Below are 13,019 nucleotides of genomic sequence, written 5' to 3'. Positions count from 1 at the left end.
CATTGGAACACCCTATTAAATGTAATTAGATTACGTGTTTGTTTTCGAAATACCCCAATCCAGGACCACACAACTGGCTGACGAGTGCCACGCCCCACCCTCAATCTTCGCCCGACATGTCGTCTGCTAGTGTGTGTGCAAGTGTAGAGTAGAGCTCTCCTCGGCGTGAGTCGCGAAATCCTAGAGCTGACTAAAAATAGATGCTGTCGTCTGCTAACGGTACCAACATTCGTAGAGCTGCATGATCAACTTAAAAAATACACGAGATAAAAAGAGAAGTGAGACAATATAAAAACACGAGAATGTCCTGAGGGAGGGAGAGAGAGAGAGTGAGTGCTGCAACCATGGTCGACAGTCAGCAGCACGTCATGGAGTAAACATTGCAGACTCGTGGCATCTGGTCCCCCAGCTCCCCACCTACCCCCCGACAGAGTCAGAGCCAGTTCCAGGGACGGCTGGGAATAAAATCCATTTATTTTCTTCAAGTGTATCTCAGATGTTTACCTACAATACTAGTTTTGTCTCCCCTTCTTCCGAATAGTGAAGGTACTGGATGCACATGTTGACAAGTACTTATGTTGTGCATGCTGAGTAAACACATGATATTGTGCACATGTTGAATACCTAATAATACACTGTGTCTGAAAACATGCAGCTAGTGGTAGATATATACATACTGAACACCTAGTTGGATCCGTATGGAACAGCTAGAGATATAAAGTGCACCATAATGAACAGATAAGGATATAGTGATAAAGTGTTGAGAGTATGTTGTTAGTTGTGTAATCATAAATACATAGAGAGAGTATGTTATTAGTTGTGGCATAATATACACAGAGTATATTGCTAGTTGTGTACTAATATCCAGAGCACATTTCGAGCTTTTTAAACATTGCTAGCTACTAAATGTACACGGGGTATATTGCAAGTTATGTAAGTTATAAATTCTCACATTTTCACATACAATTTCTATTCTGCATAGTTAGAAATACCCTGTGTACACAATGCACACATACACCTTGTACACAAGTTACATTGATAGTTGCCAGTACAGTGTAAACAAAAGGCAGTTAGACAAACAGTGCAAGAATGTATATCACACAATAACATTATCACACGCACAAACATTCTGCAGACTAAGGTGACACACAATATGCAGCATGACAAACAAACAAACAAACAGACATTTACAGGATGAAAAGAAAGCACACCATACTAAATTATAAAAGGGACACTGGTGACTACTTAGACAGACACATTGCTGAGTACAGAATTCCGCTAACCTCAACAATGGAACTCTCTCCCTGTCCACACCCGCCACCTACCCACTGTTGAATCCTTTACACCTTCACTGAAAACTCACCTTCTGTAAACATTCTCCTAACAACCTTTCCCATAATGCTAGTCCTTTGTCACACTCTTCCTTTTGTAATATCATGTTACTCTCAGCTCTTGGTCTTGTTATTTGCTTCTTCTTTGTTTTCTGTCTTTGATTTTATTCTTTGTTTAGTACGGTTGTTTATTCTTCTATATCTCATTTATTGTTTGTTTGTGTTCCTGTCCCTCGTATGCTGTCCATGTTTCGTTCTTGTTCTTAAGCGCTAAGAGCATGCTCCTTAGGAGTGTGAGTACGCGCTTTACAAATTTCGCATTTATTATTATTAACCTAGCTGTCTATTGTCAGACCTAATACTGGTTAATTGATTACTGATTAAACGTTAAAATAAATGTATTGATGCATACAACAGCATTGCGATTAGAAGCTAGAAATGGGTGAGAACATAAAGACATAATGAAATTCATCTCATAACATCCCAAACAAAAACCGAAACAAACACTATAATGCTATGAATGCTTAGTCATGAACAGAAAGTAATGGATGGGAGGATGATGACTCACACAAATATCTCTTGTACTTTTGCCTCGTTCACGATCCTCGTGAAATTAAGATTTTACACAAAAGGCTGGACTAGTTATGCCCTTAACAGATAGGATGGTCGCTAAATTTAAAAACAATTGTTTCCAGCCAAACAACCCTGAAATATCTGATCTACTTTGGTGAGATTGGGCAGACGAGGGCAGAAACTAGAGGCTGTGCTTCTTTATCTCAGCAGCCCTGAGGGAGTGTTTGCGAGTTTGTATATAAATGTCCGCCATACCGACAGGACACCAGAAGGTGTCGCTGACAAATATTAAGGTGGGTATAAATACTTGTTTATGTGGTGGCTGAGACCCCCACAGCATCATGTTAACCAAAGTCTTTTATATTTTGACACATGCTCGGTAACCGACAGTGGTTATGTTAATATTTGATTTTAGCTTGACCCCAACTCCTAGGGTTGGTATCTGAGGAGGAGACTGGACTGAAGACTTGCCTATACACCAGTCAACACCGATTTTTACACATGGACTTAGACAGGAGGACGATCCACAAAATAAACAGAAGACTAACAGACTGTGCCAGAAACAAGCACTTGACAGACTGAATAGACAGAAACAAGTAAATGTTGTAAGGATTATAAATGTAAATTTCAGAAGTGAATCACAATTAATTGTCTTCTCTTGGCTGCTTTCAAGACGTCGACCTGATGTCAGTGGACTTGTACACTCAGAGTACAAAAGATACCTACTATCAATGTATAGTTTATCTTGTCTGTTCTCTAAAAGTCATCAAACCACGACATTCTGGTCTCAGGTGTCAGCTCTAAACACAAACATGATTTCTTGCAGATGCTGCAGTCATCTGTCTTGGTGTTGGTGTCTCTCTTAGGCGTGGTTCTGGGTGAGTCCTAGCTTTTGAATTTATTTGCTTTTCACCTGTTAGCCCCAGCTACGGATGATTGAGTTCTCTAAATTTAACATTGCTACTTCTGTTTACCAGACAAAGAAAACTGAAATAAGAGAACAGACAGAAATGTCCACTGGATGGACATTAGGTGTAAAGCTTTGCAGACCTTCAAGTCCATATCCACACTCAAACACGTTCACACATACACACCTAGCCTACCTCTCTAACACACACATACACACAAACACACACACACACACACACACACACACACACACACACACACACACACACACACAAACACACAAACACACATACACGCTGTAGGTAAGAAGAGGTCATGGCTGCCATGACGACAAGAAAGAGGTAACAGGCTGTGTGACACCGTGGGTGATAAGAAAGAGACTGAGTTTGTTTGTTGGTTGGTTTTGGTTGATTGTGTTATTTGGTTGGTAGACAGGTAGAATCATCGGCTGAGTCATTCACTATCGCAGATATTAGTGTCTGACTCTCACTACGCATACCACGCCCCTCTCGTAATCTACCACGCCCTTCACTTATCACGCCCCTTGCTGACCACGCCCCTCTCGTAATCTACCACGCCCTTCACTTATCACGCCCCTTGCTGACCACGCCCCTTTTTCTCTTCAATCTTGCCTACACTGGACAAAGGGAGCGGCTGGTTATCTGCTCCACATCCAAGGTACCTGAGTCTGAGGCAACTTCTGTTATGTTTAGGTGGCTGCCTGAGAAGGCAGGGAACCAACATCGTTGACAGCCATGGCCACAAAGTCTTTCTGTCGGGTGCCAACACCGCCTGGGTGGCGTACGGGTACGATTTCGGCAACAACCAGTACCAGTACCGCCGTGACCGTTACATCTATCTCATGGACAAGGTCAAGGAAGCAGGAGGCAATTCTATGAGTAAGCCCGCAAAAAAACATTTCTAAGAAATCCAACAATAAAAATACATGTAATCTCGAAAAAATCAATAAATTTAAAACTGCGGCCCACATTAAAATTTATTTTAAAACGCTATTGATCATACTTTTGGAACAGTACAGACATTTACACCTGTCTTCACTTAAGCTTGTAATTAATAACTAAATCGCTAATAATGAAGAACACTTCCCTAAAACGAACAAACAAACGAACAAACGAGTAAACGATTTAATGGGATGGAGATGTTGTACTGTGGTCTTCAACAGGAACCTGGGTGCATATAGAGGGCGCCACGTCTCCAAAGTTCAACAGCAGTGGTTATGTGACTGGGCTGGACAGTGGCGATGGATCCTTCCTCAAGGACTTCATCCAATACCTGGACGACGCCAAGCAGAGAAACATCTTCATCTTCCCCTGCCTGTGGAACGCCGCTGTCAAGCAGAATCACGAGTATGACTGACATGCACCCGGCTTGAACTTGTCATAGAAACACACCCACACACAAACATACACGTGTACACACTCACACAGAGCAAGCAAGCGAGAGAATGAAGAAAGAGATGACTTTACGGGTTATATTTCCCCAAAAAGCTTGTTTATTCTTGCAGCTCCTCTGTTGACACGTTTAATTTAAGACATCAGCGAATGATGTATGAGCGGGTGTACATAAAGATACTTGTGTGCATCTCTGTCTCTGCACATCATTTGCTTAAACGCAAAAATCAGCCTGCAATTCCTAAAGTGAACTATAAGTTATCTGCTCTAATGCATCTCTCAAAGCTAAGAGCACATTGCAGGCTTGTGTCTGTATGAGAAACTCATTACTAAACATCGAGGGTAGAAGACGACCTCGTTCCCCTGGACCCTGTGCCTCTGGTACAAAGACAATATCAGCTTCATGCCTCTGCCTTTAGTAAAAATCTTTTATGATGTAATACAACACTTTCAGAGGATCACACGCCCTACTTCTCAAATTCACTACATCGCCGAAGTTGTCTTGACTAGCTGAGTACACCACCATTCTAAATGATATTTTAATTTTATAATTAACGAGTTGCTTCGGGGCCATTGCAACCAATGCAAGTTTAGGTCAATGGTACCCTCCTGTGTTTTTGTGGGTTTTATCAAAGTTGCCGTTTTCGTTTAATTTTGAATAAAATAAAGTGGTGGTGATGGGGTGGGAGGCGCTAGAATTAGGTACACCAAAACACATTAACACTTGCTCGAACACACCTAAGGGGTACGAGTCAATAACGGTTTGATTTTTGTTTTCAAGCAACCTCAATGGACTGATCACAGACATGAGCAAGCTCAAGTCCTACCTCGACAATGCCCTGACACCCTGGGTGAAGGCCGTCAAGGACCACCCTGCCCTGGGTGGCTGGGACATCATTAACGAGATGGAGGGGGAGCTGACCCCCGGGGTACACAACTCGGAGCCGTGTTTTGACACCACCTTCCTCGTCAACTCCGGTGTTGGGTGGGCGGGCAACCTGTACACCGCGGAGCAGTTTCTCAGGTGAGCAAAACAGTTGTCAACCTATTCAAGTGGATGTGGGTGATGACAAGGGATGAAGCTTCAGAGTTCAAAAGCTCAGATAGGTATATTCCTTTAGTAATGTCAAATGAGAGATTTTATGTTTTGCGCGTTTTCTGTATTTAAAATCTACACTTTTTCATTTTAATAATAATATTTTATTACAATAAAGTCAGCATCTATAAGCAATAATCCGGCTAACGGACAAGCTGACTGCGATGAACTACGACACAGCTATAAAGATGGCAAACAACGAAGAATACAAAGACTCACAGAGTTCTTCATAAATGACCATCGCTGCTGCATCCTGGGACAAAGGTTTTGTTCACAGTTTATAGTTGTCATTGTAAACAATTTGTTCTCTCTCAAACACAACGGTCAAACCTTGTGTGGTTCCTTGTGTGGTGTTTGAAAGGTTTGTCTGTGACATGTTGCAGGTTCATCAACAGACAGGTGGCTGCCATCCGCCATGCCGACTCCACGGCTCTGGTGACTGCCGGCTCGTCTGCTCAGCGAGCCCAGGTGGACCAAACACAGTGGAACGACAGGAACCTGTACAGTGACACCTGCCTCGTGAAGGCCGGACAAGAGTCTTTGGTATGTGCTTTCTGAGCCTCCAAACATCCAGGTACTTCTGCTTGCTGTGCCAGAGTGCAGGCTGGTACTCTCCCCTGTGTCTAAACAATGAAGTACTGGACGTCTGCACTTCTGTAACATGTTAGGCATTAGTTGACATTAGTTAAAATGTTGGAGAAAACTACAAATCATTTGCATTTATATTTCAATTTTTTCTCACAGGGAACATTGACTTTCTATTCCACACACACGTATGACTGGCAAGGCCACTTCTCCCAGGATTCTCCCTTTAAAGTAAGACATTTTGTGCTTCCATACTTCGCAAATGTTGACAGAAATAAAAGATAAAGCTGTCAGGATGTTGGTGGGGGTTGTTATCCATATCAAAAATGATAAAAAGCTTAAAGCTGCTGACAGATTGATAGAACGCAGCGCTAAATGAGGTTGTTTTTTTTTTTAAACAGAGATGTTATTATTTGACATTAATTTTGGGGGAGGAAGCAGTTTTCCATTGACCTAAAGTGTAATGCCATTGAAAACCTCAGAAAATGCGAGAGCTCGTGCTAATAATGTTAGGTACTGATGTGAGGTCGTGAACTGTCAGGTCGTGGGGCAGAATCATGGCCTCTTTGCACATCACATATGAGAAAGGTCGTGATGTCCATGTCCAGCATAGTTTCGCCGACTACCACTTTGACAAGCCGCTGGTGGTGGCCGAGTTCAACTCAGTGCACGGTGAGGGTATGACCATCGAGCAGATGTTCCACTACGTGTACGATCACGGGTACGCGGGTGCGTGGAGCTGGCACGCGCAGGCCGACGGCAGCGACACCGACTCCACCGACACCCAGATGCGCGGCATCGCGGCGCTGCGCGGCAAGAGCGGCGTCACCGTCAACCCCTCCAACTGTTAGTGAGTGACGTCACGTGTGGATGAACCTCCAGCCATGTTGTACACGACTAACAGCCCCTCGACACCTGTTTGTGTTTTGTGAAAATACTTTTTACACTTATCATGTCCAATAAACAGTTACAGGCTGTGAGCTCACGCGTTTTAATCTGACATTTTGTTTTTAGTGTCTGATGTTGCTGTTTGAAATGTAGATTTTGGTATTAGTTTTTAAAATATTAAATTTTGTGGAGGATAGAACTGGACGTCTGTGCACAAGTTTATTGCTAGTGCATGCAAATATAAAAAATAAAAACGCTGGCAGATACTTGTAACTATCAAATACCTAACAGGATAGTTTGTAAATATTGAAGCTAGCAATCTGTCACCACACACACACACACACACGCGCACGCACCTCATTGCTTATGCACACGACACACTGTCACTAAGGTGTTTCTACTTTTCTTGCTTTCTTGACAGCCAAGAGTATACGAGAGCTCAAGTGCATTTAGAGATTTTCACATACACACAATAAACAGATCAGGTTGAGTGGCTACAGTTTCTTCCTTCGTCTTTCGGGGTACAGGTCACAGGTCACGCCCCGTGTTGACCCCTCGCGTCCTCCTCATCCTTGCGCTACCTCCAGCGCCACTCGCTGCTGGCCACCCACCCCACCCTCGCCACTTCACAATAAAACACTGGTTCCTAATAATTCAGTAAGCTTGCGGTTATTTTAAGTTTAGCTCTTCACACGATTTCTTGCAAATGCTGCAATCACCAGTTCTGTTCCTCACAATCGTGGCTCTGAATTATTATCATTATTTGAGTTTTTCGGAATTTCACACCGCAACATTATCAACTTTGCTTCTTTATTAGTTTTGAACACACAACATTAATTGCTCTAGCTGTCACAGGGAACTACACAAGGCTGGATGAATGGATTGGCTGGCAAGGTTAATTTATTTTTAAAGTAGGTAAGAGAGCTACCTATAGCTGGCTGGCTGGGTGGACGGATAACAAACAAGCAAAGAGACTTTTACATCATGAGAAAACTACGCAAGAGAAAAATGTGAGCATAGTGACTATTTCAACAAACCATAGCTATGTGAATCAGTCTACTTACTTTTAGAGTTCGTTAATCCTCTTCACTTCCACTGGAGCCTGCAGCGCCAAAAATAAATTTCCAGATGAGGTCCATGTGGACGATGATTCACACAAGCTGTTTGTTGTACCTCTGTTCGCTCATGATCCCAGTCAAATTACGATCCTGAACGAAAAACTGGACGAGTTCTGCCCTCAAAAGATAGAAGGCAGGCTAAAATTAAAAACAAATATTTCCAGTCAGTCGACCTTGCAACCTCTAATTTATTATTTGTCAGGTTGTGCGGATGTTCCAGTCCGTGTACACCCACGGGTATGCGGGTGTCTGGAGTCTGGGGCTGGCACACAGACTGTTAGTGAGTGACAATCATGTCTTGAGTCTGACATGTCATACATGACTGACAGCCACTAGGTGTGACTGTGTTTTACATGACCGACAGTCACAGGTGTACCTGTTTGTGTTTACATGACTGACAGTCACAGGTGTACCTGTTTGTGTTTTACAATAGTTTAAATTGATATTGTGGGTGACCTTTCACACTTGTCCTAGCCTCAAGTAAACAGCTGTACACGAAAGCATAACCACTACCAACACTTGAAATAAAATAAAAAGTTTTCTTCTTGAGAAGCGCAGACCTTTAGAAGATAAAAAAGTTTAACTAAATAGTGAGAAAGCAGAGAGATGTCAAAGAGGGAATACAAAATACCTGCCCCTTCCTCAAACAGGTGAAATATCGGTCAGTGTCATACAATCCCCATCTTGTCACATCATTGACTGACCTTTCACCTCTGTAAAAAGGCGCAATTCATAGATATATGTTGCTCGAGTGTAGACCAATCAAAGCAGTTTTTCTGTGAATACCATTTGTCTGCTAAAGGTACATTCCGGAGCAGGCCCGTTCTTAGCCCCCGCGGGGCCCGAGGCAAAGGGCATGTGCGGGGCCCTCACGCCACGATCACACGGTTTTAGTTGGGATCTAAAGTCACTTTTTTCCTCAGGGATATCTCGTCTTTTATCATTGACAGCACGCTGCATACACATTACAACATAAGCCTACGATTAATTTATTTGTAACGTTCGTCAATCAAAAGCGCGGGGCCCCTTGAAGCGCGGGGCCCTAGGCAGATGCCTCGTCCGCCTGCCCCTAAGCACGGCCCTGTTCCGGAGCATTGCAGGCCAGCGTGCCTACAGCTGTGTTGGTGGTCATTGCCATCATAAAGTACAGGAATTTATTTCTGTACAAAACCAAGATATGGGGTAAAGTGGACATGTCCCTGAGACCTGTGTCTCTTATCTCCGCAACCTTCAAACACTCTCGGGGGCAAGTTTTGGCAGCCAAGGAAAGGATTCTACCCACCAAGCACTTGCCTTAAGATAAAAAAGACAATAACCCGGGAGATAACACGCACGCACGCACACCAACACCAACATACATGCAAAGACAACCCATCCGCCCAAATTAAAGTACATTTCTTCTCTGGCACAATATTGGTCAGAGTTGTTTGTAGGATAATAAACAACAAAGCTTTTAAACTTGCAAACAACTCGGTCAACACTACACAAGTCTTTCTTTGTCAGTGACTATTCATTGTCTATTCTGTCAGTAACTACTACTTCATTGTCTACTCTGTCAGTAACTACTACTTCATTGTCTACTCTGTCAGGAACTACTACTATCTGTCATGACTACTACTTCATTGTCTACTCTGTCAGTGACTACTACTTCATTGTCTCTGTCATCTACTACTTCATTTTAGTGTCTACTTCACTTCATTGTCAGTGTCAGTGACTACTTCATTACTCTGTCAGTACTACTACTTCATTGTCACTACTGTCAGTGACTACTACTTCATTATTAGTGTCACGTCAGTACTATAATCATTGTCACTACTACTTCATTATTTAGCTCGTCACTACTACTTCCTACTCTGTCAGTGACTACTACTTCATTATTTAGCTGTGACAGTCTATTCCTTGTCTACTCTGTCAGTAACTACTTAATTGTCTACTCTGTCATGACTACTACTTCATTATTTAGCTGTCAGTGACTACTACTCTTGTCTACTCTGTCACTAACTACTACTTCATTGTCTACTCTGTCAGTGACTACTACTTCATTATTTAGCTGTCAGTGACTACTACTTCATTGTCTACTCTGTCAGTGACTACTACTTCATTGTCTACTCTGTCAGTGACTACTACTTCATTGTCTATTTAGCTGTCAGTGACTACTACTTCATTGTCTACTCTGTCAGTGACTACTACTTCATTATTTAGCTGTCAGTGACTACTACTTCATTGTCTACTCTGTCAGTGACTACTACTTCATTATTTAGCTGTCAGTGACTACTACTTCATTGTCTACTCTGTCAGTGACTACTACTTCATTGTCTACTCTGTCAGTGACTACTACTTCATTATTTAGCTGTCAGTGACTACTACTTGTCTACTCTGTCAGTAACTACTACTTCATTACCTAGCTCTGTCAGTGACTACTTCATTCATTGTCTACTACTACTTCATTGTCTACTCTGTAGTGACTACTACTCATTATTTAGTGTCAGTGACTACTACTTCATTGTCTCTTTGTCAGTGACTACTACTTTCATTATTTAGCTGTCAGTGACTAGTCATGTGTCTACTCTGTCAGTGACTTACACTTCTTATTTTAGCTGTCATGACTATTCTTGTTACTCTGTCGTAGACTACTTCATTGTCTACTCTGTCACTGACTACTACTTCATTATTTAGCTGTCAGTGACTACTACTTCATTGTCTACTCTGTCAGTAACTACTACTTCATTGTCTACTCTGTCAGTGACTACTACTTCATTATTTAGCTGTCAGTGACTACTACTTCATTGTCTACTCTGTCAGTGACTACTACTGCTACTCTGTCAGTGGACGACACTACTACTTCAGTGCTGTCAGTGACTACTAATCTAGCTCTGTCTACTCTGTCTCACTACTACTTCATTTATTAGCTCAGTGACTACTTCTTCTGCCTACTCTGTCACTGTCACTACTACTCTCACTATTTAGCTCTACTTCATGTCTACTCTGTCATGACTAACTACTCATTGTCTATACTTCATTTTAAGCTCTACTTTAACTACTCTGTCAGTACTACTACTTCATTGTCTACTCTGTCAGTGACTACTACTTCATTGTTTAGCTGTCAGTGACTAACTACTTCATTGCTTGTTACTCTGTCCAGTAACTACTACTTTCATTGTCTACTCTGTCAGTGACTACTACTTCATTATTTTCACTTTGCTGCAGTGACTACTACTTCATTGTCTACTCTGTCAGTGACTACTACTTCATTGTCTACTCTGTCAGTGACTACTACTTCATTATTTAGCTGTCAGTGACTACTACTTCATTGTCTACTCTGTCACTACTCATTGTCTACTCTGTCAGTGACTACTACTTCATTGTCTACTCTGTCAGCTACTACTTCAATTCCGTTCAGTTGACTATTCATTGTCTACTCTGTCAGTGCTACTACTTACTTCATTGTTACTCTGTACTACTACTCCAGTCTGTCAGGACTACTACTTTTCATTATTTGCTCTACTGTCAGTGACTACCTACTTGTCTACTCTGTCAGTAGTCTAACTACTACTTCATTGTCTACTGTCAGTGACTACTACTTCATTATTAGCTAGCTGTCAGTGACTACTACTTCATTGTCTACTCTTGTCAGTAATACTTTACTGTATTGTCTACTCTGTCAGTCACTACTACTTCATTATTGTAGCTGTCAGTGACTACTACTTCATTGTCTACTCTGTCAGTGACTACTACTTCATTTTTACTTTCTGTCAGTGACTACTACTTCATTATTTAGCTGTCAGTGACTACTACTTTCATTGTCTACTCTGTCAGTGACTACTACTTCATTGTCTACTCTGTCAGTGTACTCAGTGACTATTCCTTGTCTACTCGGTGTCTACTCTGTCAGTGTGAACTACTACTTCATTATTTAGCTGTCAGTGACTACTTCAGTACTAATACTTCTACTCTGTCACTAACTATACTACTTCATTATTTAGTGTCAGTGACTACTACTTCATTGTCTACTCTGTCAGTGATGACTACTACTTCATTATCTTTAGCTGTCATGACTACTACTACTTCTGTCCACTGACTGTCAGTGACTACTACTCATTGTCTACTCTGTCAGTGACTACTACTTCATTGTCTATTGTCAGCTGTCACTCTTGTACTCTGATCTACTACTTCATTGTCTACTCTGTCAGTGAACTACTACTTCATTGTCTACTCTGTCAGTGACTACTACTTTCATTATTTAGCTGTCAGTGACTACTACTTCATTGTCTACTCTGTCAGAACTACTACTTCATTGTTACTCTGTCAGACTACTACTTCATTTATAGCTGTCAGTGACTATACTTCATTGTCTACTCTGTCAGTGACTACTACTGTCATTATTTATCTGTCAGTGACTATACTCTGTCTTGACTTGTCTAGCTGTAAACTACTGGACTCTACATTCGGCATCTGTCAGTGACTACTACTTCATTGTCTACTCTGACAGTGACTACTACTTCATTGTACTCTGTCAGTGACTACTACTTCTTATTTAGCTGTCATGACTGTCTACTCTGTCAGTGACTACTTTCATTGTCTACTCTGTCAGGACTACTACTTCATTTTAGCTGTCAGTGACTACTACTTCATTGTCTACTCTGTCAGTGAAGATACTACTTCATTAGTTTAGCTGTCATGACTACTTCCTTGTCTTAGCTGTCAGTACTACTACTTCATTATCTAACCTAGCTGTCATGACTACTACTTCATTGTCGACTCTGTCAGTACTAATTGTTCTACTTCTTCGTCGTTGTCTACTTACTGTCAGTGACTAAACAGTCAGTATATACTTAACTTCAATGTCAGTGACACACTGTCATACTTCATTACTTCATTGTCTACCTCTGTCATGATATTATTCATTCAGGGTCTACTCTGTTACACTACTTCACTTGTCTACTCTGTCTTACTCACTTGTCAGTGACTCGTCTACTCACTACTACTTCATTATTTAGCTTGTCAGTGACTCACTTATTGTCTATCACAGGACTTGTGTCAGTGATACTATGTGGCTTCATGTCTACTCTGTCTGACTGTGTGACTACTGCTAACTACTGAGGAGACT

General features: G+C 41.7%; 1 protein-coding gene across 1 annotated transcript; it reads left to right on the top strand.

The window, feature by feature from the left end:
* Positions 1-2,091: 2,091 nt before the first annotated feature.
* Positions 2,092-6,887, top strand: LOC112570673 (mannan endo-1,4-beta-mannosidase-like). The gene is made up of 8 exons (XM_025249230.1): positions 2,092-2,197; positions 2,731-2,782; positions 3,527-3,712; positions 3,997-4,180; positions 5,007-5,249; positions 5,705-5,864; positions 6,066-6,137; positions 6,515-6,887. The coding sequence occupies exons 1-8, from the start codon at positions 2,147-2,149 to the stop codon at positions 6,755-6,757; spliced, it is 1,191 nt and encodes a 396-aa protein (XP_025105015.1). The 5' UTR covers positions 2,092-2,146; the 3' UTR covers positions 6,758-6,887.
* Positions 6,888-13,019: the final 6,132 nt, after the last annotated feature.

This window comes from Pomacea canaliculata, linkage group LG8, assembly GCF_003073045.1.
Source record: "Pomacea canaliculata isolate SZHN2017 linkage group LG8, ASM307304v1, whole genome shotgun sequence".
Taxonomy (NCBI): domain Eukaryota; kingdom Metazoa; phylum Mollusca; class Gastropoda; order Architaenioglossa; family Ampullariidae; genus Pomacea; species Pomacea canaliculata.
This window is presented reverse-complemented; position numbering and strand designations above follow the sequence as displayed.

Excerpts from the sequence above, each read along its gene's own strand:
- LOC112570673 (XM_025249230.1), top strand. The coding sequence starts at position 2,147 with ATGTCCGCCATACCGACAGGACACCAGAAGGTGTCGCTGACAAATATT. Across the intron at positions 2,198-2,730 it reads TGTCGCTGACAAATATTAAG|ATGCTGCAGTCATCTGTCTT; the intron begins GTGGGTATAAAT and ends GATTTCTTGCAG. Across the intron at positions 3,713-3,996 it reads AGCAGGAGGCAATTCTATGA|GAACCTGGGTGCATATAGAG; the intron begins GTAAGCCCGCAA and ends GGTCTTCAACAG.